This window comes from Erinaceus europaeus, chromosome 4, assembly GCF_950295315.1.
Source record: "Erinaceus europaeus chromosome 4, mEriEur2.1, whole genome shotgun sequence".
NCBI classification, from domain to species: domain Eukaryota; kingdom Metazoa; phylum Chordata; class Mammalia; order Eulipotyphla; family Erinaceidae; genus Erinaceus; species Erinaceus europaeus.
The window spans coordinates 32,466,973-32,491,184 of record NC_080165.1 but is presented as its reverse complement, the minus strand read 5'-3'; the positions used below and the strand labels follow the sequence as shown (position 1 = coordinate 32,491,184).

The following is a 24,212-nucleotide window of genomic DNA, read 5'->3' as shown; positions in this document are numbered from 1 at the left end:
TCAACATAAATAAAATAAAACTTTATTTTTAATAATAAAATTAATGTTTCTAGCCAGGAAAGATAGTATGTCATTCTTTTAGCAGTACAAACAATCTTTTATCCAAAAGAATACATTGAGTTTTATTGTGTCATTTGTCTGAATACAGACTCAGTGGAATATCTAAATGATACCCTGCTCTGAACTCCAAGTTGAAAGTAAGTTTTTATTATACTTGAGGGAAACAGTGGGTTCAGCTGCTTATTGCAAGGAGCAATTGCCAAGGGAGAGTTAAACTCAATTACTGTAACCATACTGAATAAAAAATACTGCCAAGAACAAAAATACGCCTGGGTAAAGACAGCCACTGAATAAAAAAAAAAAATCGACATAAAGCGTATCAAATATTTATTTATCTGGGCAACAAAGGACTATGATACATTGACAGGCATGGAGACTATCGCCAGCACAACTCAATACAACACAAGGAGAGCTGCTCCCAAAGTGGCCAGTGAAAATACAGAATACCAGGTGGTCCCAAATGTTTGAACTTCTTTAAACAAAAAAAATGGGGGGCATGCCTAACCCTTGGTTTAAAGACAGTACTCATTTATTGCTCGAATAATGCTCTTATGGGTGGGCAGTGGAATAAAATAAACTGTTTTCTTCTTCCCACAGTACATAGAAGGGTTATCAAACCGCTCAAGTTTAAAAATCTTTCCAGGATTCAATATCATTTTTTTTCCTTCAGTTCAATGAGAAGCTAAATGTAATACTAATTATATATATATATATATAAATTTATTCTCCTTTTTTTTTCATTTGCTCAGCTGTTTCATTGTCATCTTTAACATGCTATGATAGGGCTAAATTCATAAATCCCAGAGGAAAAAAATATCCCCAAACCCTGGATTTCTAAATAAGTACCATGAACCACATGAAGAACTAAGAGGAAGATTCAAACCCACTAAACAAGAGGTAAACAAGATCACCAGATAAATAAAAAAGGTTTAAAACAGACTCACCATATTTACAATTCCCATTAAATTACACATAAATAAATATATACAGAGATGTGAACATGGATTCCCTTATAGAACTGTGAATCCTGTTGCCAGAGAAAGTTCAAGTTGGTCGCTTTACCTTGAAGAGGAAAAACTTGTACAACTGAAGACATGACACGGAACTTCCTGTATTTGTGTTCAAGTTTATTCACAATACTGATAAAAATGTCATTATTATCCTTTTGCCTTTTTTTTTTTTTTTTTTTTTTTTTTTTAGTATGGCTACAATCTGAACTGAAGTATGTAAGGGAAGGTGGTGATTCAGTCCCATGAAGCTCATATAATTTTTTTTTTTTAACTTTTATGCTCCTTTTTTTTAGAAAAAAAGTTTTTATTTTGGGGGGGAGTGTTGCCATTGCAGATGTTCTTTTTTTTTTTTTTTTTACTTTATTTACTTATTTTAAAAAAAAGATTCACAAACTCAGAAGTTTTCTTTGCTGGCTTCATGGCCTGCTCTGTTCTCTTAGGCTCCATGTGAGGGCACAAGGGAGTTGGTGCTGTTGGGGAAGTTGAGGCAGGGCTGTCAGGGGCTGCCCACTGACAGAGGCTGAGGCTGTGGCAGCGGTGGCGGTGGCGGCAGCAGCAGCAGCAGCAGTAGCAGCAGTGGGAGAGGGTGCTGGTCCGAGCTGTCACCTGCCAGGTGGTAGGTGGGGAACTGGTGTTGGTGTATCTGGATTGGTGGAGGGAGAGAGGCAGCAGTAGGAGGGAGCCTCACTTTCTGTGCTTCTCCTCTTTGTCACTGCTTTTGGCGCTGTTGTCCGTGTGGCTGTTGGGGTTGTTGCTGAGGTACATTTTGTCCATGGCCTTGAGGGCCTCAGTGAGATAGTTCTGCAGGGCTGTGACCGCGGCACACACGGCCGGACTTCCGAAGCCATGGGAGATGAGGTTGAAGTGGGTCAAACAGCTCTGGATGCCAGGCTCCAGGATGGGATTGGGTCTGGAGTTCCCCAGGGGAGACCGGTCCTGAGCCAGCAGGTCTGTGAACTCCTTGCAAATCTGTCTGCAGCACAAGTGAGGCAGAAAGAAAAAGAGAGAGATGAGACTCCCCTGGCTATGTACCCAGATGGAGAGAATCCTCCCCACAGAGTTTTCTGTCCAAGTCCAGGCACCCCTGACCTGACCCACAGTCTCAGATGAGCCAGAAGGTGGTCACTTCTCACTGTCCATAACAACCTCTCTCTTTCCTGCCTACATGCTGGCCTCCCCTCCCGTAGCTATAGCCGTCTACCCTCCTAATCCATTCACACCAAGTATCCTCATACTTTGGAAGACAGACAAAGGGAAAAGGGGACAGGGAGGCTGAAATGCAAGCATCTCATAGTTCTGGTCCAATGGTTGCCAAAACCTGTCTGCTCTTAGAGAGTCTCTCCTTAGGCTCCTTCCAATCAGGGTGGGATTATTTTGCCTTTAACAAACAAACAAACAAAAAAAGCCTGAGAAATTTATGATGTAGGGGATAATTCTGAATGGTTTGGGGGTGTGGAGGAGAAAAAAAAAGAGACATTTCAAAATTCCCGTTTCACTTCTTTTTCTCTCACACACATACACACACCCTTGTGGGGAAACTGTAAGTATGGGTGTGCTTGTAAGGAAAAAAGGTAATGCTGATGCCTCAGAAAGGGTCTTGAACTGAGAAAAGAGGCAGATGTGGCCTGCATACACAGAAGCCTGCCCTCTAAATCTGGAAGAGGGGCTAGCTGTCCCCCCCTCCACCCCCCCACCCCCCCAGCAACTTCCTGGAGAGGCAAGGAGCCACTTCTCCAAGGCCAATTAAGTCCCTAGGTCAGAGACCATTCTGACTGGTGCCTCAGCCTCTGCCCTCTTTGTGACATCCACTTTGATAATTAAGGGCTTCCAAACAAGCCTTTTAATTTCCAGAAAAAACGTATCAAAACAGTCATTTTCTTTTCACACACCACCTGGAGAAGCCTATACAGCCAAGGCACCAATGGGAAAATAATGTGGGCCACTTTGAAACCTATTTGACATCTTGCCTGTAGGTTAAAGCTTGTGGACTGTGTATATGATTGGGGTGGGGAGGGGGAGGAGGAGAAAGGAAAGTAAGAAATGGGATAAAGGATTAGGGTTAAAACTAGGACAGCTCTGGTTTACACATTTTGCAGACTTCTGCTTAACCCGTTGCCCTTGAAAAACACTGATAGGAGACCAAACCTGATAGAAGTAAGCAAGCTGGTGGCCTAACTATAAGGACTAATGTTGGGCCTTCTAAAATTCAAGTCTGCACTCAGTTTCAATCTTAATAGCCCCACCCTCATAGACAGTAATATTGATGAAAAGAGAAGGTAGGGCAGAAGAGAGAAAAGAGATGGAAACACACTAATAACCCAGTTTGGATTTCCCCCTTTAAAGTAGATTATGGGTTCTAAGATTGTACTATCATTTTATAGTTACAACAAGGCCAATCAACACAAAGAGTGAAGAGGGAAAAGTGAGAGCAGAAACAATTTTAATGTCTCTTGACAGGGAGACTGAGACCCCGACAAGGTAAATGCCTTACTTTGTAGCCAGGAGCATGTTTTTTCTTGTCACTTGCTCATTGGGATCGGAATGTTGTCGGTTGAGAAATTCAGCTACTGCTTTGGCAGGAAATTCCGTTTCGCACACATACCCAAAGTCCCTTGCGAGGTGGACAGCTTCTCCTGGCAGGGGGGGAGGGAAGCGAGAGAATGAGGAGAGTTGGGATCAGAATGTCCCCATAAAGTTACTTTGATACTGTGATGGCACTGGAACAGTCTCGGCAGGTGTGGTAAGACTTACAAACACCTATTAAGGTATGGAACTATGATACTGAAATTTTACACTATTTTCCTTAAAAACAAAATGAATAAAAAAGAAAATCGTCTCAACTCCCTCCTTTTCTTACCACAGACAAGAAGGAAACACAAGCTACTCTACCCTCCTAATACCAGGCACTTTTTCCCTTTCCTGAAAGGTTCAGGGAAATATTTATTGGGGGGAAATAAACACTTATCCCTGAAGACCAAGATGAGCTGAAAATATTAATCCCATCTACAGCCCTCCTTCTCAGTTCTTAACCTACCCTACTGACATTTTTTTCCAACTTAACTTAAAAAAAATATATATGTCTTTCAAGGCCCCTCACACCTTTAGGCACACACATAAATGATATTCATAATTACTCTGAGCTTTCCTGCATGGGAGCAACTAGGAGTTTACATTTTAACTTGATCGCATATAATTATCTGTTCATCCAAACCGATTAACCAAAGGGATTTGAGGGTCACTCCACTGAGTCTGTCTGTGTTGTTGATTTTCGAATCTTTGGTTTTAATTTCCTGAACCAGTTGGTTTTTACTGCAGGGCTTCCTGCCATTAGCTCCAGCCCGGAAGAACGCATGCGCCAATTAGAGCATCAAAGCCATGTCCACAGAGCTTGTTTCCATAAAATGGAGCGGATCACAAACAATAACAGTTCTCCAGAAACTGCCTCCTTGCTGCAGGACTCAAGCCCGTACTCTCTCACATACACCCTATGACACTGTTGCCATTGTCATCATCATCATCATCATCATCAAATTCAGAATATGCACAGACGGTTCTCTAGCAAGTGGCATTATTTTTATTTAACCACTCTACTGAGAAAATTTTGATTTACATGGACATGGTCACAGGAGTATAGTTCCACATCCTCCCAAGACAAGTGTGGCACTGGTGTTTATTTTTATTTTTAACATAATCCCCCTGTGGCTGGTTGGCTGGCACTGAACAATTACTTATTATTCAGCTGTCATGTTATCAGCTTGAACACCATTAACAAATCATGGAATTTTCCCCCAAAGTTATGAGACTGAACATTTTGCCAATCCACAAAGTTAGAACTTGAATATCATTGTAATATATATTCTCAAACTCAAGATGTAAACAAGATAAAATGCCTTCTTTCAGCAGAAATGGTAGTTCTGCAATCTGCCTGATCATGAAAGTACGTTTTTATCCTATTAGCATAAAACATTTCCAATTGAACACAAAAGAAGATTCATGTCCCTCATTCTCAAGCTTAAGGTAGTTTAGTATCAGTAATTTTTATTAGGAACCAAAGGAGTGAATTCTGGTGATAAAGTTTCTGGAGTAGGGAGTGAAGACAGAGTTGGCTTTTGTTTTGGGGTGTGTGTGTGTGTGTGTGTGTGTGTGTGTGTGTGTGTGTGTGTTTAAGAGAGAAAACCTACCATGCAAAACTTTTTGCAATGCTTACACTTCTTTTTTCTTTTCTTACCTAAACAAGCCAAAGTCTGAAACTGCTCACTTTTCTACTCCTCCAGTAGAAAAACGAAATTAAATGAGAGATAAGGGAGCATATGTTTGGAAAACAAAAACCTAAAAGGGCATATAACCCTGAGCTTTCAGGATGGTCTTAAATCAGGATGCAGGTCAAAGATTCCCAAATTAATTCAGGAAGTAATGGTCACGCATTTCTCAAACGCAGATGTCAGAATAGCTTAAGTGATTTACTGCTGAGCTCTTTAAGGAAAACAGGAACTTGGAGAATATGCAGTTCTTAAACATTTAGGTTGTCTAGGCCAACACTGGACTAAGAGAGGTAATGTTGTGGTAGAAGGGGAAAAAGAAAAGATAGGAGTACAGCATAATGCAAATAGGCTTTTCTTTTCCTTTTTGGTGTGCAAGAATGCTGTTCACAACCAGCTATATTTGAGAAAAATGAAACTGCCCAATAGACACAAAGTACACTGAAACATCTGGCCACTAAGCAGTCACCATTTTCCCAGAAGACAGTTCCATCTTGTTAGTAAATGGACTTGCTTACCCTCCACTAGAGATGTCAGCAGGGTGACATTGGCAGCTTTGCGTCTTCCAGCCGGCAGATTTAATCCTATCTTATCCAGTTTTTCTCTTAAAGATCTGCCTCCATTTTTAGACTTTGCCCTGTTTCACAAATTCAATCAAGAAAAGTATTTAGAAAACATTGTCTCCCCTCCCCCCCCCCGCATCTGCATTACACTATAGCCATCTCGACAGTTTCCCAAAATATGGTTTTAGAAATGAGGAAGGGTGGCCCTTAGGTATTTGAGGGAAGCTTAGGAAGAGATGGAACAGAATGATCACAGGAGATAAATGCTTGTTAACGATAAAGTGCCACTTGTGTTCATAGATTACTGCAACTATTGTGGCAGGCTGGAAGGTTTTTGATTTCCCCGATCTCTAAAGAAGAACCAAACACAGTTGCCATCTCCAGCATTTGAGGTATTTTGAGTTCAACTGATTACTGTACACTTTCCCTGTTGTTACAATCACACAAATCCCAATGGGGTGTTTAAATTGTCTTTGCAAGATCTACTATTGGGTTGTTGAGAGTAAGCAGAGTTATCATCACTCTCACTGTTGCCTGTTCTGGCTTTAGTCCCAATGGGAAATTCCCTTCACCAGCTGTTTACATGTCATGTCACCAGCCTAACTGGAAATGTCAAAAACTGATATCAGCCTTCAAAACATTCCCCAACTTCACAGACAGTGGGGGTGGTTCTAAATAGATGTCTAAATAGACTCCCCAAATCAGAAAGCGGTTGAGATAAATTGTTTAGATACAACAGCAAATCAATTAAATTCAGATTTGATTCCCTATTCAAGTGTTCTTTAATTGTATGGATTAGATTATATTCCCCTAGGTAAACATTCTTCAATATTGGGGACGGGAAAGCATGTGTGTGTGGGGGGGATTAGAGGGTTGACTCAGATGGTAAAGGTACAGCAAAATGACTGAAGGATGAAGAACAGATAGAGGAAGAAAAACAAACAACAACAACAAAACTTCCAAAATGGTTTGACAGGTTTTGAATAGGAGATATCCACCAGAGTAAACCTATGAGCCAATAAGTAAATAAATAAATAAATTGTTGAAAGAATGAAGCTCTTGGTCGACTTTCTTAATTAGCAAAAAAGAAAAAAAAAGGGGGGGGGAATCTCAACAAAGTCCAGTGTACAGGACTTAGGTGGACACGGGCGCTGTCGCCTAAGGAAAAAAGTGGGCACTATTCTGGGACAGGTGTGCACCCAAAGACCACGCACACTGCCAGTTCTGAGAATCACATCCTCTTCCCAAGGAAGAACATCTCAGACTCTCCTAAGCACAAGTGGAGCCTTAAGGGGAGGTGCGCCCCGCGGAGGGCAATGATCCCAGGAATGGGGTGTCTTCTTGGACAGACGGGACGCATTTCTGAGAGAGAAAGGGTTCTCCCCAGGCAGAATTTTCACCATGGAAGAAGATGGCTTCTAGACAGAGGTGCTGTCCCATCCTGGGGTGCTGGGGAAGGGGTGTCAAGGACCACTGGAAGCAGATGAAGCAATTTCTACTTCAACCCTATTCCGAGGTTGGGGACCGCTGTCCAATTCTGCAGGTGCTCAGAGAGGACCCAATGGAGCCTGCGCTGGGGAGAGCTGCGCGTGCGCGCAGGGCAGGCGGGCACCGAAGAGCCAACGTGGGGAGGAGGGCAGCGGGAGGGAAGGGCGCAGGCGCCTTGCTTCACCCCGCCCCGGCCCCGCCCATAGTACAAGCTCCGCCCCGTTCTCTGAGCGAAAGACCAGCCGGCGGAGAAGGCGCAGCCGCGCGCAGCCCAGGCGGGCCCTCCAGACGGGTGGGCGTGTCGGGGGCGTGGCCTCACCTCCGCAGCACACCGCCCAGTAGCGACGCGTTGAGGCACTCGGGCGGGGACAGGCGCCGCTGCACTTCCGCCACCGTGACCTTGTACTTCGAGGTGGAGCTGAGCAGCGACAGGCGACCCGGAACTGAACAGAAGACTTCGTTGGGGTTCACCACGCCACCGAAGAGGTTGTCCTTGTTGATGGGGATGGCGGACACAGAGTTGCTGCCGGACTTGGAGAGAGACACCGGGCCTGCGGAGACAGACGGGGCGCGTGGACGTCGGGCTCCTCCCACCTGCTGACCTAGAAGGGCCACGAATCTTGCTGACCCCCAGGATTTCCTCAAATCCTCCCGATCGCCCAGATCTGTACCCCCCAGCCGCCCCTTAACCTGGCGGATTCCAGGGGATCCCGTGATCTTGACCCTAGAGAAGACCTGCAAATTTTCGGGGGCCCAGCCTCACCCCTGTGTGGGCAACTGGGATTCCTCAATCCTGCCCTCGCCCTTGCCTGGCTCAGGCTGCACCGCAAGCCCCCGGTTTTCCCAGCCCTGGGAATCGTGTGCTCCGGCTCCCCGCTCTCTTCCGGGTTCCCGTCCCGGGAGGGGGTGCTGCGCTGGGCCCCCCGCCCCGGCTCTGCGGGGCCAGGGCTTTGGGGCGGGACTCTGTATAGAGATGCAAGTGAGTCTCGGCGGCCCGGAGGTGGCCGGCCGAGGTGCCTAAAGTGGGATGTGAGATGTGAGGGAGAGGACCCGCTTTGCAATCTGAGAGCAAGCCGTGCATGCTCTGTTACTAGTTTTTTTAATCCGGCGTCCTGTGTCGGAGAGGACAGACCAGTATTAAAATGGCCCGAGAGAATTTAGACGGACAGAGCAGCCGGCAAGGAGCACTTGAGTTAAAGGCGCCCGGCTGAGAAGCCGCTAAGCCAGTCCTTTTAAGATAAAGAAGGCCTTTCTTTGCTTCTTCTTCTTTTTTTTTTTTTAAGACTAGCGATTTTGGAAAAGTACTCCAAATTCATCTTTGAACTGGCAGGAGGATAACCGAATAGACTAGAATACTTGGAATGTCTCCTCTTATGGAGCAAGTACCTAATAGTCCTTTTCCGCTTAAACCTCTTGGGGGGGGGGCTGGGGAGGTTAGATTCTCTCTAGTTAAAATCACAAGCTCCTCCTCGCAGAACGCATCATAGTTGGGGGGGGGGGGTTCAAGGCCAGCAGAAACTGTGATGCTGTGTTACATTTTTCCACACCAACATAATTCAGATGTATTCACCACCATTATAGTCTGTATTTTTTTAAAAAGTTCACACGGAGACATATATAATAACGTGCCTACGTCCTCATCACTGTACTCCTCCCTCTTTAATGGGGATATTCTAGACGTAGGAGGAGGTGGGGGCTCTAGGTTTTGGATAGATCACTTGTGACATTAATAGCTCTGGGGAGGCTAATAGAGACAATAGGAGTTAAACGAACTCTTGAGAGATTACTAATAAAAGAGCCAATTATCATGTCGACTTGGAAAGAGCATCTCTTAAGATTTATCCCTTGTACATCTAATCTGATGTGACAAAGACTTCAGAGATGCAAAAATGAAAAGAAAAAAAAAAAACACTTGCTATCAATATACTGATTTGGGTTAAAAAATGATAACACTTATATAGCATCGTTCTCTCCTGGTGCTTAGAACCCTGAATTGTAATGTAGTCACCATAAACGGGGGTGGGGAGAAAAGCTGTTGTGAATAGTATTTAGTCCAGGAAACTATTTCTAGTCACTAACACAAAGCAAACTGCAAACCCACCCAAGTCACTTGACACTTTTATAATAATTGCTCTGAACAACTAAACAGTTGTGCTATTAACTGACATTTCTCTGAGATGCTAGTTTTAAGCAAAAGCCAGGTTTTTCTTAACCTAATGCACCGTTTTGTTTGTTTTTTTTTTTTTTTTAATTTCTTCATTGGGGAATTGCACAAAAGTTTTTAGAACCATTAAACAGTTAACAAGAACTTAGACGAACACGAAAGATTTTTTTTTTCCCTTCTGCTAAGGATCTCTTAAGTCTTGCCCTTACATTTATGTTCAATCATTTGCACTACTTTAGCAATACACGTTTCTTAGCACTCATGGTCACTCACACAATGGACTGGCTAAACTACTGCAAAACTGACATGCTGCTTCCAAAACAGCCCAGTTATTACACGTTCAAGTGTTTGTCCACATAGTATTAAGCTCATTGAAATGATCAAATCATTAATCAGAACAAAGCTAGCCTGTTGCCATTACTAACATACTGAAAGTTGATCATTTAAGCATTGCAGTTCTATGCCTATTTGCTAATTCCGAGCCTTTAGGAAATCCTATTTGAGGAAAATAAATACAGTTCTGCAAGTTCTGTTAAAGAGCACTCTGCCTGTAAGGACATGCTTGGAATGTAGAAGGAAATGGCTTACCTTTCTTAATTACAGTTTGATCTGGGATGTTAATACCCGGGTCTTCCACATGCTGCAACAAAAGGGTACACATGGATGTAAGTGTATAATCAAAACAAAAGGAAATGAATATTCTGTGAAAGATGGGGGAGGGGAAGGGAGCACATGGAAGTCCCCCTCCCTGTGTGACATTTATATATAAACATCTCATCTGGTTTATTGGAATTGGGGCTTTGCAACTCAAGAGGTTTCACTGCATACCCAAAGCCAATTGATTTCTCCTCCTCCAGCAAATAATCCACATTTGAAAGAGGTGGGGGTGGGGAATAAAACTTTCTTTGGAAATGAAATCAAGTTTTGGAGCTCTCATCTTTTCTCACAATCGGTACCACCTCTAAATAATGCACCTAGTTTTAGATTGGTGTTTCAGCAGCTTCATTTGGACTTTGGCAATTCTATCAGCCAGGCAGCAAAAGCCAGAGAAACACAATAGAAATGACAGGCGGGAGTAACGGCAGTGTGGAAACCATTTGGAAAGATGTTTAGGTAGTGTGATAAAGAGTAAACACACACCATCACTGATGAAAAACTGAAAAATGTGTGTGTGTGTGTGTGTGTGTGTGTATATATATAATCTTTACAAAAAGGATCACTGTCTAAACTGGTTATCAGTAGACAGAAATAGGGAAATGATTTTTAAGAGAAACCTTTTAAGTTATTTTGTGACTGGCCTGTAGTTTTATTGGTTGGGGCTTTTAATTCTTTTCTTTTTTCCAGATGGATGGTTATACATGTGTGCTAGAGTCAAAACGTGATTAGAAAGTAAAATGAAATCATGCTTCTTAATGCAGAAACTGACAGGCAATATAATGTCTGGCTGTGTTTACAAATTAGCACCAGGGCTGCTGAGATAGAAGATTTCGCAATCTTTACCAAACACAGGCATTACCATTTAAAAAAACTATTACTTCCTTCTCTAGTCTTTGTCCAACAATAATACTGATTCGAACCTTTTCCATTCTGTCTTGGATTTATGCTCCTGTTAATTGTGCCTGATCGCAATGATTCCGGGTGGATGGTACTAAGTTGCTTTATTACAGGTTTTATTATACTCAATGCTCTCATTTGTAACTTGCCTAAAGTGCTTCTGGATTTAAGTATAATTAAATTGAGAAATGTTCAGAAATGACTACTGCTGCAGTTCTTGTGTCTTAACTATATGGGGAAATATGATCCCTTTATGCACACACCCTAAACCCATAAACTAAATGTAGTGTGGCATAATACTTTGATTTGTGTTATTTCTAGACCTTGTCCATACAGGAAAGACTGTTAAGTTTAAAACCCCACCAAGATATTAATGATTAAATAATTTTCACCAGTGATTTGATTTTCTCAAATATTCAACAGCAATTCTTATTAAAGGCAAACAGTTGCAGCAATGGGAAAATTGAAAACAACCTTTTTTCCTGACCCAAATTCCTTTGAAAGGATTTTTTTTCTTCTTAAAAGGTGGGGGAGGGCTGGAGAAGAACAGCAACTGGGTTTCCTTGTTTTTATTTGATATTTATTTCTCCTACTGACCAATTTCACCACAAAGAGTGACTATACAGATGTTAAAAATTCACACCAGTCACTGGAATTTTTGCAAAGTAGATCAATACTAATTCTCAGTAGTTCCCAAAGTGTATAATGTTATTTGGTAATTCAAATATTTCTAAAGAGTAGGCAAGGAAAAAGATTCAAGTCTGATTGGAAAGGGAAATTAAAATGGTCACAACTTCTAGTTAGAATTTTAAATTGTTCTTTTCTAAACTATTGGTCTTCTCATTTTACCCTGAAGAAATACACTTTTATTTTTTTGTATCAGTTTCTGTAGGAACACACACACACACACACACACACACACTTAATTTTGTATAAGTCCTGTAACAGATCTAGTGTCTATTCCCCCTGCTTTTCATGCAAGTGTACTAAACATAACCAAACAAATTTAAGTGATTAACTGGGTCAAAAGAGAGATGTAATAAATTTTCTATTTTTCTGTGTACCTTAAATAATGTTTTAAATTCAGCAAGCCAGCAGGTAAATTCATCTGACCATTTTCTTTGCAATCTAATGTAGTAATCATTAAACTGTCAACGGACATATTGCTACAATATTTGATGCAGTAATTTGAAATAGCATTTTAGTAAAAATCACATCCAGATACATTTCCTCTCTAAAGAAAAGCGGTATTAATGGAGCTTTTACAGCTTTAATAAAATTATTGGCTTGTTCTAATTCCATCTCAGGAAGGTTGGGAGGAAATCATAAATATGTAGAATTGGAGCAGCAGAGCTGGCTGGCTTAAATTTAATTTCAGAAAGTATTTTCAAATTGTCAATACCCTCTTTTGCATTGTAAATAGCAAGTGTGCTAATGCCATGCTTAGAAATCATTTTAAACTGCACTTATTGATAACTGCATTAGAATTCAAATAATGCAGTACCCGCTAGTCTCAAAACACTTAATTTAATATGGGGTGTAGCCGGTTCTGATAGGCCTTAGAAACCCAGCTAATGATTTATGAGGTCAGCACTTAGCACCCCTAGGAAGGAAACAGGGCTTCGTTTTAAGATCCCTTTGCTTGGATTTGCTACCTAACTGTCCTTTAATCAGGGTTGGTATACACATAACTTTCAGATATCACTAGTACTTCAAATGTCCAGTTAAAAAAAAATCCTTTACTGTGACTTTTGAGTTTTTAAATTATTATTATTATCATTATTATTATTATTCCGAGAGCTTTTAATAAACTCCTTAGGTGAAATTAACTCCTTTTTCTGGACAGGGGGAAATCTCCCCCACTAAAAGGAATTAGAACCTGTCCCAATCCAAACAGTTTACTGTGGTCCCTGGGGGGGGGGGGAATAATATGAATGGTGACGTTTGTCTGATTTATTTCCGTGATAGTGCAAATGAAAATGTAGGCATTGTTTGAAGGGGTACCCAGAACCATTGTTCTGGGGAAGGAAATATCCACTAATTACTTTTTAAAAAAAATTCAGTTGTCTTTGTCGGTTCTCAAAAGTCCCCCCACACACCCGTCCCAGAAACTATTAATACAATGAAATTCTGAGAAAAGAAAGACTATTGAGGAGCCCCTAAACCCGGGATTAACCGGGTGCTCCAGGGATGCCAGGCGCGGGTCCCCGCGCAGCGGCCCCTTACCGGGACGTCCTCGATGGCGTGAGGTAAGGAGTGGATCGGGAGGTCCCCGAGTCCCGAGCCGAGGCCGTGAGGGCCGTGAAGGAGGTCTTCGTGCCGCCGATAGTCCCTGCGAGGGTCCAGGCCAGACAGCTGGTGCGGCAGCCCCCGGTGCGTGTGCAGGAGCCCGGACTCCTGGCTCTGCCTCTGGCCCGGCCAGCCCGGGTGCTGCGGCTGCGGCTGGGCGTGCAAGGGGTTCAGGCTGTAGGGGTCGTTGACGTGGGAGTAAGGATCTTGCGACTGGGGGTAGATAGGCTGGTAGGGCGGGGGGAAGTAGGGGGGCTGGAAGTCAGCATTGGGGGTGTGGGACAGCGGCGGGGCGCTGGTGTAGGGAGATTGACCTACAGTGCCCAGCTGGGGCAGCCGCGCCGTCCCGTTGCTGGTGCCGTCGTGGCGGTCCTGGGAGAGAGAACAAGATAAGGAGGGAAAGATCAGCTGCGGCCACTCAATCCTCTCCTCGGGACTGCGTGGCAAACCCGCAGAAGGAAACCAACTGGAGTCTGTCTTTGTAGAAAAAAACATCCCAGAAGTGAGCCAAGCCCTTCCAGAAACACTGGGGCAGGGGGTGTGTGTGGGGGGGTGCATTCTGCAAATGTGGAGGCTTAAGTAAGGCTCTCCTTAGGCGGGTTTTTTTTTCCTGGGGGCCGGTGGGGGGGTGGGGGTGGGGTGGGCAGAATAGGACCTCCTGGAACAAGGCCCCATTAAGCCACAGAGTGAAACTTCCCTTAAGCAAAATTAAAATCCCTGCTAAATATTAAGCAGCAGAAGTGGTCTTCCTCTCCTCGACCCCCCCCCCATCCATTAGATGCCACTGGAGTTGTAGTTTTCCCTGTCCTATTTCTGTGGAGTCCAAAGAAACATATAAGCGATCAAACTACTACCATTTCATGACTATTTAAACAGACACATTTCACAGAGTGGGTAGAAGACGAGCACTCCTCTAATTTACCAGCTTAAGGATGGCTTTAGCTGAGGGAGTGTGTGTGTGTGTGTGTGTGTGTGTGTGTGTGTGTGTGTGTTGGGGGTACTGTCTTTCCCCACTTCTTCAGTTAGGAGCCCTTTTTCTCCACAGAGTCGATTTACGAAACAGAAGAGCACAGGAGGACGTGAAGTCTAGGTTTAACAGAGAAGATTCAGCCTTACAGGGTTTAAATGAGAGAGAGGTGCACCCCTAGTCCCCCACCACCACCACGTCCCCTCGACCCTAGCTATAGCCAGCAGAACTGAAGCCTGACTGTAGGCTTCCCTATAGCAAATCTCTTGCAAAAAAAAAAAAAAAAAAGAAAAGAAAAAGAAAGAAAGAAAGAAAGAAAGAAATCAAGCACAGTTGATTCCAAGGGAATGCCGACCCTGGAGGTTCAGCCGCGGACCTCGAGGGCCAGGGGCATACCGGGCCGCCCCCACCCTTCAGGCGGACTCCACATCAAATGTGGAGCCCATCTGGGGAGAAAGTAGAGGTGCGGGGAATTCAGGGTGAACGGGGCTAGAAAGCCGCCTTTGGAAGCAGGGGAGGTGAGTTCTGCGCTCCGGTAAAGGTTGGGCAGGGAGCGAGCGGGGCGCTGCATTTGACCGCAGGGCGAAGAGGTGCGAGAGAGAAGAGGGAAATAAATGCACACGGAAAGGGGGTTGCCTGGGAGAAAACCAGGCGCAGGACCCCAGGTCTCAGGAGCTCCCTAGCACCGGGTTTGCAGAATAGAATTCCTACAGACAGGGGGAGGGGATGGGACTCACCATAGCTGAAAAACTGTGAACTAACATCTGCGAAGAGTCTGGGGTAACGAGTCAGGGTGGATAAAAACAAGCAAGCCCGGAGAGCCCGGCTGCCCCGCCGCCCAAGCGCGCCCCACACAAAAGGCGCCGACAGCCCCGCGCCACCCAGGACTCCGGTCACGGCGCCGCCGCTGCCCCGCTCGCGGGGACCCGGCTAGGGTCCATCCGAACTTGAACCACCGATCGAGCGGCGCCTTCAGCTGGTCCAACCCGCCGTCTCTATCCTGCCGCGATCGGTAAGGATTCAAAGGTCCTTAACAAACAACAACAAAAAAATTGAAAGGAAAAAAAAAAAAAGACCAAAAACGGAAAAATTTTTTTAAAAAAAGTATGTGTGTGTCTGTGTGTGCGCGCGTGTTCCTTAATCCGTGTCTCCCCTCTTTCCTTAGCGGCGGCTTCGCTTGAGCTTCTAACAACCGCGCTGGGCAGCGTTCCTGGAGCCTCCTAATAGCAGATATTCATGACTATTAATATTACACGAATGCTTAATAAGGGAAGAATGCCTGGAAATCGAGCGTGAAGCGGAGAGGCAACTCGCGCCGGAGCCGGCTCTCAATGCAGTCCATTGACGGGCGCCTCAGTGGAGCAAATCGGAGGTGGGGAGCACGGGCGCCGGAGACAAAAAGCCTGCGAGGGAGCGAGCGGGCGAGCGCGCAGGGGGCCGCGGCGCGGCGTCTGGCGAATCACAGGGAAGGGGCCACATTTTAAAAGGTTGCAGGGCATGCAAAAGTGAAAGAGAAAGAGGGAGAGAGAGAGGGTGAGAAAGAGAGAGAAGGGGGAAGAGGGAGGCCGGGGAGAGAGAGAGGGAGAGAGCGCAGAGTGGGAGAATGTCTGCGCGCGTGTGTGAGAAAGAAAGTGTAAGAGAGAGAGAGAAAGAGAGAGAGGCGCGGAGTGGGGTGGGAGGAAGGAGGGAGAGCCCCGGAGGAGGAAGGGAGGGAGAGAGGGAGGAGGAGGGGGAGGGTGGAAGGGGGCCGAGCCGCAGCAAACCGGGAGGGGGGGGGGAGGCCGCGGGGAGGGGGAGGGGAGAGGAAGCCAGAGAGCATAATCGGACCTAAAAGGCTAGGGCAGACCTCGGGGTGTTGCGGGGACCGCGCGTCGCTGGCAGGAGCTGCCGGCGACCGCGTCCGGGCTCTCGTCAGGCTCTCGGCAGAGGAGGGGCTGCCCAGCCGTCTCCCGCTGCGGGATCCTACGCCCAGCAGCCGAGCCGGGAACTCGAGATCTGGCGGCCCGCCGCCGTGCTGCTCGTCCATGGCCCCGGGACTCGCCCGTCCCGGCTGCCCTGGGACGCCAGGGGCCGTGAGCACCGCACCCACCGCCGCCCCGCGCTGGGCTCTGGGAGCTGGGAGTCTGGGCAGGCTGGCCGAGACGCGGCCCCGGGCGGGCGCGCAGAGACTCGAGGCGGCCCCGCTGGCATCGGCTCCCGCTCCCGGCGCAAACCTGTCGGACAGGCTGAGCCACCCAGTCCGACGGCTGTCCTCCCTCCCACTCCTCCACCCTGCCGCCCCTGGGTGACACGGCTCTCTCTCTTAGCTCTGCGAGGCTGCCGCCAATGCCAGTCTGCCCGGCGGGCTGTCAGAACAAGCGGCACCTCGCCTTCTGCGTGTCCCTGCAGAGACCGGCATAATTAGCCAGCCCCAAGCCGGCTTGGAAACCCGAAATCCCTGCTAGGGCGCTCGCCCACCGCCACCAAAGTTGTTGAAACAGCTTTCGCTCTGCTTATTCTTCTTTTTCTCGGTCTTTCCTCGCCTAACCCGCACACCCAAGCACTCGCGCCTCCAGAGGTCCCTCCTCTCTGGAGGTGCAAGTCCCTGGCCTCCACCTCTTGCCCACGCCCCGAGCGCGCTGAGGTTCGGACCCCTCCCGCCAAGGGGTGGGCGCCTGGAGCCCAACTTGGGCCTCGGCGAGTTGGAAACCGGAGCCTCTGGCCAAGGCCGGGCTGGAACGACTCGCTCTGAGATCCTGAGCACAGTTTCACCCGGACCTGCTCGCAAAGACGACCCGCCCCACCCTCAACACACACACACACCACGAAAACAAAGCGAGTGGTCTGTGGAGGCGGTTCTCTGTGCCCCGCACAGGGGGAGCCCTCTGGGAAGCGGAGTCCGGGTGGGCTGTCACCCGGTGGCTTTCCCTCCGAGGTGGGAGGGAGGCGAATAGGAAAGCCCAGGTAAAGAAGAAAGAGAGAGAGAGGAGATATAGAAAAATCTGCAGAACTTAAGAGAGAAAAGGAGGCCGGTGACACTGCGTTCACATCCACCTGTGTTTCGATTTCAAGTAAAGACAAGTCACCACAGCTCCAATCACACAGAACCTTAACGCCTGACTTTCCCAGCTCCTTGAGCCAAAAAAGAAAGAAGAGAAAAGACACAGCAAGCAGCCACCTACTCATTTAGGTAATCTCCACCTTCCCCTGCCTCCCCCATGAGCTCTTTCTAGAGGGGTTGGGAGCTAGGTTGTTGCCAGGCCTTGAACAGATCAGTTAGTGCTACTGGGCTTTCTCGGCTGACCCTGGAAGCCTATCTCCGGGAGCCTGGATTTCCAAATGGACTCCAAAACCGCATGCTCTATCAGCCCACAGGGTTCTGAGATGAGAGGTCCACAGCAGCCCTGCTGGGGTCCCCACGGAGTGCAGGGTCAGCCAGCTGCAGGGACTAATCTGTGGGGGCTTAGAGGCCAGGAGGTAGCCAAAGCAACCCTCCACACACACACACACACACCACCAAGCACTGACCAAGTAGTTCAGAGGGAAAAACTGCTTAGAAGTTTCTGAATAATAGAAGCCCTAGAGTGGGTGTGTGAGAGCCCCCCCTCCCCAGAGAGCTGGGAAACATGCACTCCTTGAACGGCAAGGAGGTGCAAACCAGCTCAGAGAGGTGTGTGGGTCTCTTCTCCAAACAGAAGTGAGCCTTTAAGGGAGAGGGGAAGAAAGGGACAAACAAGAGAAAAAAAAAAAAAAGAATGTTTAAAAAGGAATATTAAAAGATAAGAGAGGACCTGGAAGACATAAAATTTTTGGTTTGTCCTGGTGACTTGGGGCGTCCCAGAACCTCACAGGGGGAATCTCACAGGCGCATGCCCCACGGCCAGCTACTGCTTCAAACCTCACGCCTGCCCCTTCGCATCACTCAGAGCCCCGGCGCAAAGTGGTCAGGAAAGAAGGGGACCTGGAACGCAGCCCCCGAAGAAGGCAAAGAAAAAAAAAGAGGGGGTGCACGGGCATCTCCCTTCTCCACGATCCCCACCCCCTTCCACCCTGTTCTTTGGGCGAATCGGAGAGACAGGCGCTCTGCACTGGGGCAACTTTGTCCCACCGGCGTGTCGCAGCTTGCTACCAGCAGAAGAGTGAGCAGGGAGAGCTCAGAGCCTCCGGGGCCGGGGATAGCTGCACTGGTGCCTCACTCACCTCACAGTCCTCGTACTTAATATTATCCGTCAGTTTCCAAAGCATTTTCATGGATCGTCGTGAACAACTTCTTGGATTCTCTGCCTAGCACCAAGTGGAGCTACACACTGGGTAAGCGCAAAGTGCCGGCTGCCCGTGGTGAGCAGAGGAGGACGAGCCAGAAGAGGAGGAGGAGGGCAGAGGAGGAGGGCAGAGGAGGAGGAGGAGGGCAGAGGAGGAGGAGGGCAGAGGAGGAGGAGAGCAAGGAGGAGAAGGGCGAGGAGGAGGGTAAGGAGGAGGGTGAGGAGGAGGGTGAGGAGGAGGAGGAGAGAAAAAGAACTCCCGTGTGCGCTCGGAGATCTCCCTCTAATGGTAGAAACTTTTCCCTTTTCCAGCTCTTTACCAGCAGCCTAATCGCCTCATTAGCATATCAACAATAGTCCAATTGCTCGCCAGCACCGCAATCTGCCACCGGCCTCTCCAACCCAGGTATAAAGGCCTGTACCAGCTGCGAACCCTCTCCTAGAGCTCCAGTTGGCCTTCCAGCCGACTAAACCTCCCTGGAGCCAGGTCCCGCGCCCAGGTCCCAGAACCCCTGACCCAATTCTGTCCATTCCCATTCCTGTCTGTTAGCTCTTCTTGGGAAGTGCCTTCAGTGAGTTCGGCCAGGTTAAAGGTCCAAGCAGTTGCTCCAGGACTCGGCTTTCAACACCCCGGTCTGCCACTAATGGCGCTGTCCTTTCCTCCTCTTCCAATTTTATTAGAAATGATCCCTTCTGCAGTTAAATCTAACCACCAAAACAAGGCAGGCCAAGTCACTCCAGGATTCCACCCTCTTCCCCCTCCAAAACCAGAGATCGCCTAGGCACACTACAACCTCCACTTCGGCCTCAGAGCCTTGGGAGTTTTATTGGCTTTGAGCTCCTCTCCCCTCTCCCCCCCACCCCAGGTTGGAGATTTTGCCAAACTGCTCAGGACACTCTCGGCTGGGGTGTGCGATCATTTAATTGCTGCGTGTAAAATAAAAATTGTATCCTGGAAGAGGTGACTTGACAGCTCCAGGGGTTAAATTATTTTCTTCTGGTTTGTATGAAGCCCTACCGACTGATAATTAGATGCGGTGTTCAGACTAAAGTCTTTCTAGGACCATACAGAACTCCCAGGGAGACTCACAGTTGCTTCTGGAGTTGGGCCGAAAGAGCCACATGTGCGTGCCTGCGCGTCTGGATACCATATCATGCGTGCATCAAAATAAATCACAGGGAACCAACTCTTCTCTGTGCTAATCTGCTCCAGTTTTCCCAAGACCCCCCTTTTTAATTAAAGCAGGAGAGTTCCTTCATGATTTGATAGTGTTTCTGAGGCAAGCAGTGCTCTCTGGTGAAGTGCCCAGCTGCCAGGAATTCAGGCCTGGACCACCCCCCTCCTCCAAAGTGGCCAATCTAGGGACTCTAAGCTTCACAAAGGGACCCCTTTCACCTGCTGAGACCTAGTAGCTTTATCTTTGGAATCCAGCCAGTTGTTGAAGTAAGAGGGGAAAAAAGAGAGGTGCAGTGTGATCAGCTCTCTCCCCAAAGCAGAACACTCCTTTGCTTGGGTTCAACATTGTCTTTTAGCTTTTAAGAGTTTCTGTCTTTCTCCCTCTTGAGTTTCAAACTCCTTCCTCTCCCTCACAAGGGCAGATCCACCTCAGAGCCATCCCAGTAACACCTTCTGATTCTATCTGGGCCTGTTTCTTGCAAGTGTGCAGGCTTCACGGATTTGTTTAGTGAGTGGGGTGGCAGTGGGGGAGACTGCTGAAGATTCCAGCATTCCCTAGCAGATAGAAGAAAGACAGGAGGAAGACCACTCCCTAAAGTTGCAATAGGGTCATTTTCCCTCCATAAGACTACAGCAAATTCCCTGTGCCAGGTACAGTGGGTCAGAGCCCTGCAATCTTTAGAGGGTGGTTAGGAGGAGATTCAATTATCAGAAGATTTCAAGTCAGGCAGCTCTCAGTACACCCTGGAAGCCCGCCTCCTGCCACACACACACCACACACTTGCCCCTGCTAAAAGACAGCACACTCCTTTGCCTGAACTAGAGTTGAGTACAGTACTCAGAATTCCACCCAGAGAAGCACTGGTTTCTTGGTCTGGTTCAGGGCACCCTATAGGGCTGCCCCGGGCTGGCTGGCAATACAAATCAGCACAGGAAATAGAGATCTGAGGTGTTGGGAGTCCCCACACCTCACAGCCTCTCCAGGTATAGAGTTAGAGCTACAGGCAGGATCCCGGGTCTAGGAGCCTGGGATTTCACACCCTCAGGCATCATCACAGTGTGCTTCAGGGAGCTAGCTCTAAGTTTCACTTTCTTTCTGAGTGTGGGCTGGGATAGCATCTAGGCCTTTCATTCTCTCCACTCACACTCCTTATGACCCATAAAGCCAGCTCAAGGACTCCACACCTTCAGGGCTACTAGACTGTGGTGCAGCCCAAGGAGGGCACTTTGAATAGCAGATTGGGATTGCTGGCTCTCCATAGTCAGCTGGGCACTGTGGACTGCAACCTAGTGTTTAGCAAAGGCCAGGAGAAGGGCCTAGGTCACCCCAGAAGGGGCTAAGCTCCATCTGTGAGTATCATTACCATGTCAAGTCACTTCAATGCATTTTAATGCTTCTGCTGCTGCCAGATCACCCAGGACACCGTACCAGAACCAGTCAGGGGAGAATGGCTGGGAGTCCAAGTCCAGCTTGGGGACATGGAGGATAAAGCCTTGTGAGAGTCAGAGACAATGTAACAAAGACCAAACAATCAGAATGACTTCATTCTCTGTAGTTGCCACCACCCAGCCAGACCCAGGAGCCCATAGGCCAAACTTTGAGGATTTGACACCTCCAGGCCCCAAATTTGCTGGCTCCACCTGAGATGCAGACTTCCTGCAACTTGCCAAACCCAAAGCCCGCAGGAGTCAAACCCAGGCTGTTTCTGAATCAAGGCAGGCCGACTGAGAGCCCAGACCTAGGTGAGGCCTTGCCCTGATTAAGAATTTTATAGTTAGTTCTTCTGGAGAAGAAAATCCCCAGACCTCCCCCTGATGTCCCCCCTACCCCAATAAAGAGAAACCCTTAGGCCCCACAAGGAAGGAATATATGAATCCTCAGAATCTGTGCTTGGTGCTGGATTTATACCCTTAAACCACCTTGGCAAGTCTAATTTGGGGGCTACAGTTGCACTCAGCCACGTTTAACTGGGAGAGAGGTAGAAGAGCTCACAGTTGACAACACTGTCTTGAATAATACAAACAACAGGATAGCAAACATGCAAAATGCCTTCCTTTTCCCAACTCCAGGAAATGGAGTGAAGTCTCCCAATGTTACACTGAATGACCCAAATCTGAAACAAGCCCCGGATCACTCTCCTCCGAGGCCGTGGGGCTGGCTTTACCTTGAGGAAGTCCCGCATTAGGTTCCACTGGCCCACAGGTTTATAGGCACACAGAATTTTGTCCTCACCAGGTCTCGCTTGGCTGGAGTGAAAAGTGGGCCCCAGTGGTTCCTTATAAAAACCAGCCACATGGGGGGAGAGTTTCTACTATTTCCAGGCGGACCAGAACCGCTCCTGGATCAAGTAAGAAATCCTGGAACTTGGAAGGAGAGCACTGCCGGGAAAGCTTGGTAGCCCATCCGGGTCCCGGCGCTGGGAGAGGACGGATCAGAAGCCTGGTTGGCCTTGTGGTGCTGGCAGCCCAGCAGCGCCAAGTTTGGCAGGCGCTGGTTTGGGCAAATTCTCAACCTTCCGTCTCTTCACCGTCCCCCACTCACCGCTAAACGCCCCCGCCCCCATCTAGTTACCCCGGGGCGCCCGAGGAGTAGCTTCAGGAAGCAGACTGAGTGAGGAACTTAACTTTGCGCAAACTCTTTTAAGTATTTCCCTGTAGAAAGAGTTCTCCGCTACGACCGGCTACTCGGCCCCTTTTCATTCTCCTCACCATCTAGGTGGCCCACACTGGGGACAGAAAGGGAGACAGGTGCACCCGAACTTCCTCTCACTAGCAGTCCAGCTCCCCAGGCCTCAGGCAGAGGAGGGAATCCCCTTCGTCCCCCACCACCACCACCCCCCAGCACGGCAGCCCCAGCCCCTCCCCTTCTCTCTCCTGAATTAGTCATCCACCCAGGTTTCTAGTGGGCTGCGGTGGTGGGGGAACCACTGGCAAAGGACCCCCCCCCCAGGGCCACCTGTGGAGTGTGCGCAGGACTCTCCCGGGAGCCCGGCTGGCGGCGTGTTCCCCCCCCAATTGCGGAACCACAACCCGAGCCCCTCCGGGTCCCCTTCTCTCCAAGAATCACTCCGGGGCGCAGTCGTGCGCCTCCCCAGCTGCTGCCCTGCTCTGGGCCTCTATCTCTCCTAGCCTCCCCGCACCCACGCTCTCCCCTTCTCCACCCCCGCATAACTCGCCCCCAACCCAAGGAAACCCCGGTACCTGCCAGTCCCCCATTTTGGCAAGTATGGACATCGCGGCTCGGCGCTCCAGGCGACAGGTCCCCTTGGCGCATCGGCTGTAGGGCTGGGCCAGTCGGTTCCCCGGACTCGCTTAGGCAAATCCTCCTTTTTTTTTTTTTTTTAACCTGCTCACCAAAATCTCACCTGGCCATAAAGAGCCGGGTTGCTACCTGCCGACGCATGCGCGCCCGCCCAGGAATTCGCTCCGCCAGCCCCAGTCCCAGCGCGGCGCGGAGCTGACCTGGGAAGTGATGGATTTATAGCCACGGCAATCTCGTCATCAGCTCCAGCTTTTCCCAACAGCCCCAACCCGCTTTCCCGGTCAGTTCCTGGTCGAGGCACCGAGGCAGACGACCTGGCTGGGTGTACGGGGCGCTAGGAGGGTATGAGTGGGTGTGTCTTCTCACTCAGGGGCTCCTCGGTGCTTTTCCCGGGACCCCCCCACCCACCGCACTTTGAGTCTGGGACGGTCTCTACCAAGGTGAAAAAGGGGGGAGGAGGGCAGGCCCCGGAGATGCGGCAAGACCCCAGAGGTCCCGCGCAGGGGATAGTGACCTCTGGGTCCTTCCCAGGAGGTGCGGGGCTCCGGAGCCGCGCTGATCTGCGCCTGTAACCCCACCCCACCCCACCCTCACCACCAGGGCCACATTAGATGAAAGTAGTGTCTGGTAGATGTAGACTTCACGACTTTACTTCCTCTGGGCTCCTAGGTTTGATTTCCCGCGACGAAATCTGTACACTTACCCACCCTACACACACACACACACACACACACACACACACACACACATTTATACTTCCACTGAAGGTCCACCCTCTCTTGCACGCTCACAACTCCCTAGGATTCCCAGCCCTTTGTCATTTCCACGAAGAGAAAAGGAAAGGAAAGGAAAGGAAAGGAAAGGAAAGGAAAGGAAAGGAAAGGAAAGGAAAGGAAAGGAAAGAAAACTTTTTCAAGGCTGCTGAGTGAGGATGTTGGTGGTTCTGGGATGGGCAACTGAAGTTTGGGTGGGGGTTTGCTTTCCCAGGACAGATAACATCACTACAGTGATTTCACCGCTGCTTCTAATTACAAGGGAGCTTTAAAAGAAGCCATGGGATTTGGGACTCCACCGCTCACCTCCTTGGAACCACACCTGACCGGAAGAGGGCGGGATGGGGGGGTGGCAAGTTTCCAGCCAGACCCCATCAAGCGTCACCAGTAGAATTAAGACCCACT

At 48.4% G+C, this 24,212-nt stretch overlaps 1 protein-coding gene across 12 annotated transcripts; it reads right to left on the bottom strand.

The window, feature by feature from the left end:
* Nucleotides 1-23,223, bottom strand: TFAP2A (transcription factor AP-2 alpha). 12 transcript variants are annotated; one of them, XM_060189184.1, is made up of 8 exons: nt 22,974-23,131; nt 13,706-13,759; nt 13,325-13,540; nt 10,133-10,184; nt 7,700-7,982; nt 5,848-5,966; nt 3,562-3,703; nt 1-2,043 (listed from the first exon to the last, which is right to left on the bottom strand). In XM_060189184.1, exons 1-8 carry the CDS (start codon nt 23,004-23,006, stop codon nt 1,755-1,757), a joined length of 1,188 nt encoding a protein of 395 aa, XP_060045167.1. In that variant the 5' UTR covers nt 23,007-23,131; the 3' UTR covers nt 1-1,754. The 12 variants fall into 12 exon arrangements, with proteins under 12 accessions (XP_060045167.1, XP_060045166.1, XP_060045165.1 ...); XM_060189183.1 differs by lacking the exon at nt 22,974-23,131 and adding an exon at nt 18,534-18,669; XM_060189182.1 differs by lacking the exon at nt 22,974-23,131 and adding an exon at nt 16,201-17,040.
* Nucleotides 23,224-24,212: the final 989 nt, after the last annotated feature.

Excerpts from the sequence above, each read along its gene's own strand:
- TFAP2A (XM_060189177.1), bottom strand. The coding sequence starts at position 16,380 with ATGGACGAGCAGCACGGCGGCGGGCCGCCAGATCTCGAGTTCCCGGCT. Across the intron at positions 7,983-10,132 it reads TCAAACTGTAATTAAGAAAG|GTCAGCAGGTGGGAGGAGCC; the intron begins GTAAGCCATTTC and ends TGGCCCTTCTAG. Across the intron at positions 3,704-5,847 it reads GCTGACATCTCTAGTGGAGG|GAGAAGCTGTCCACCTCGCA; the intron begins GTAAGCAAGTCC and ends CCCCCCTGCCAG.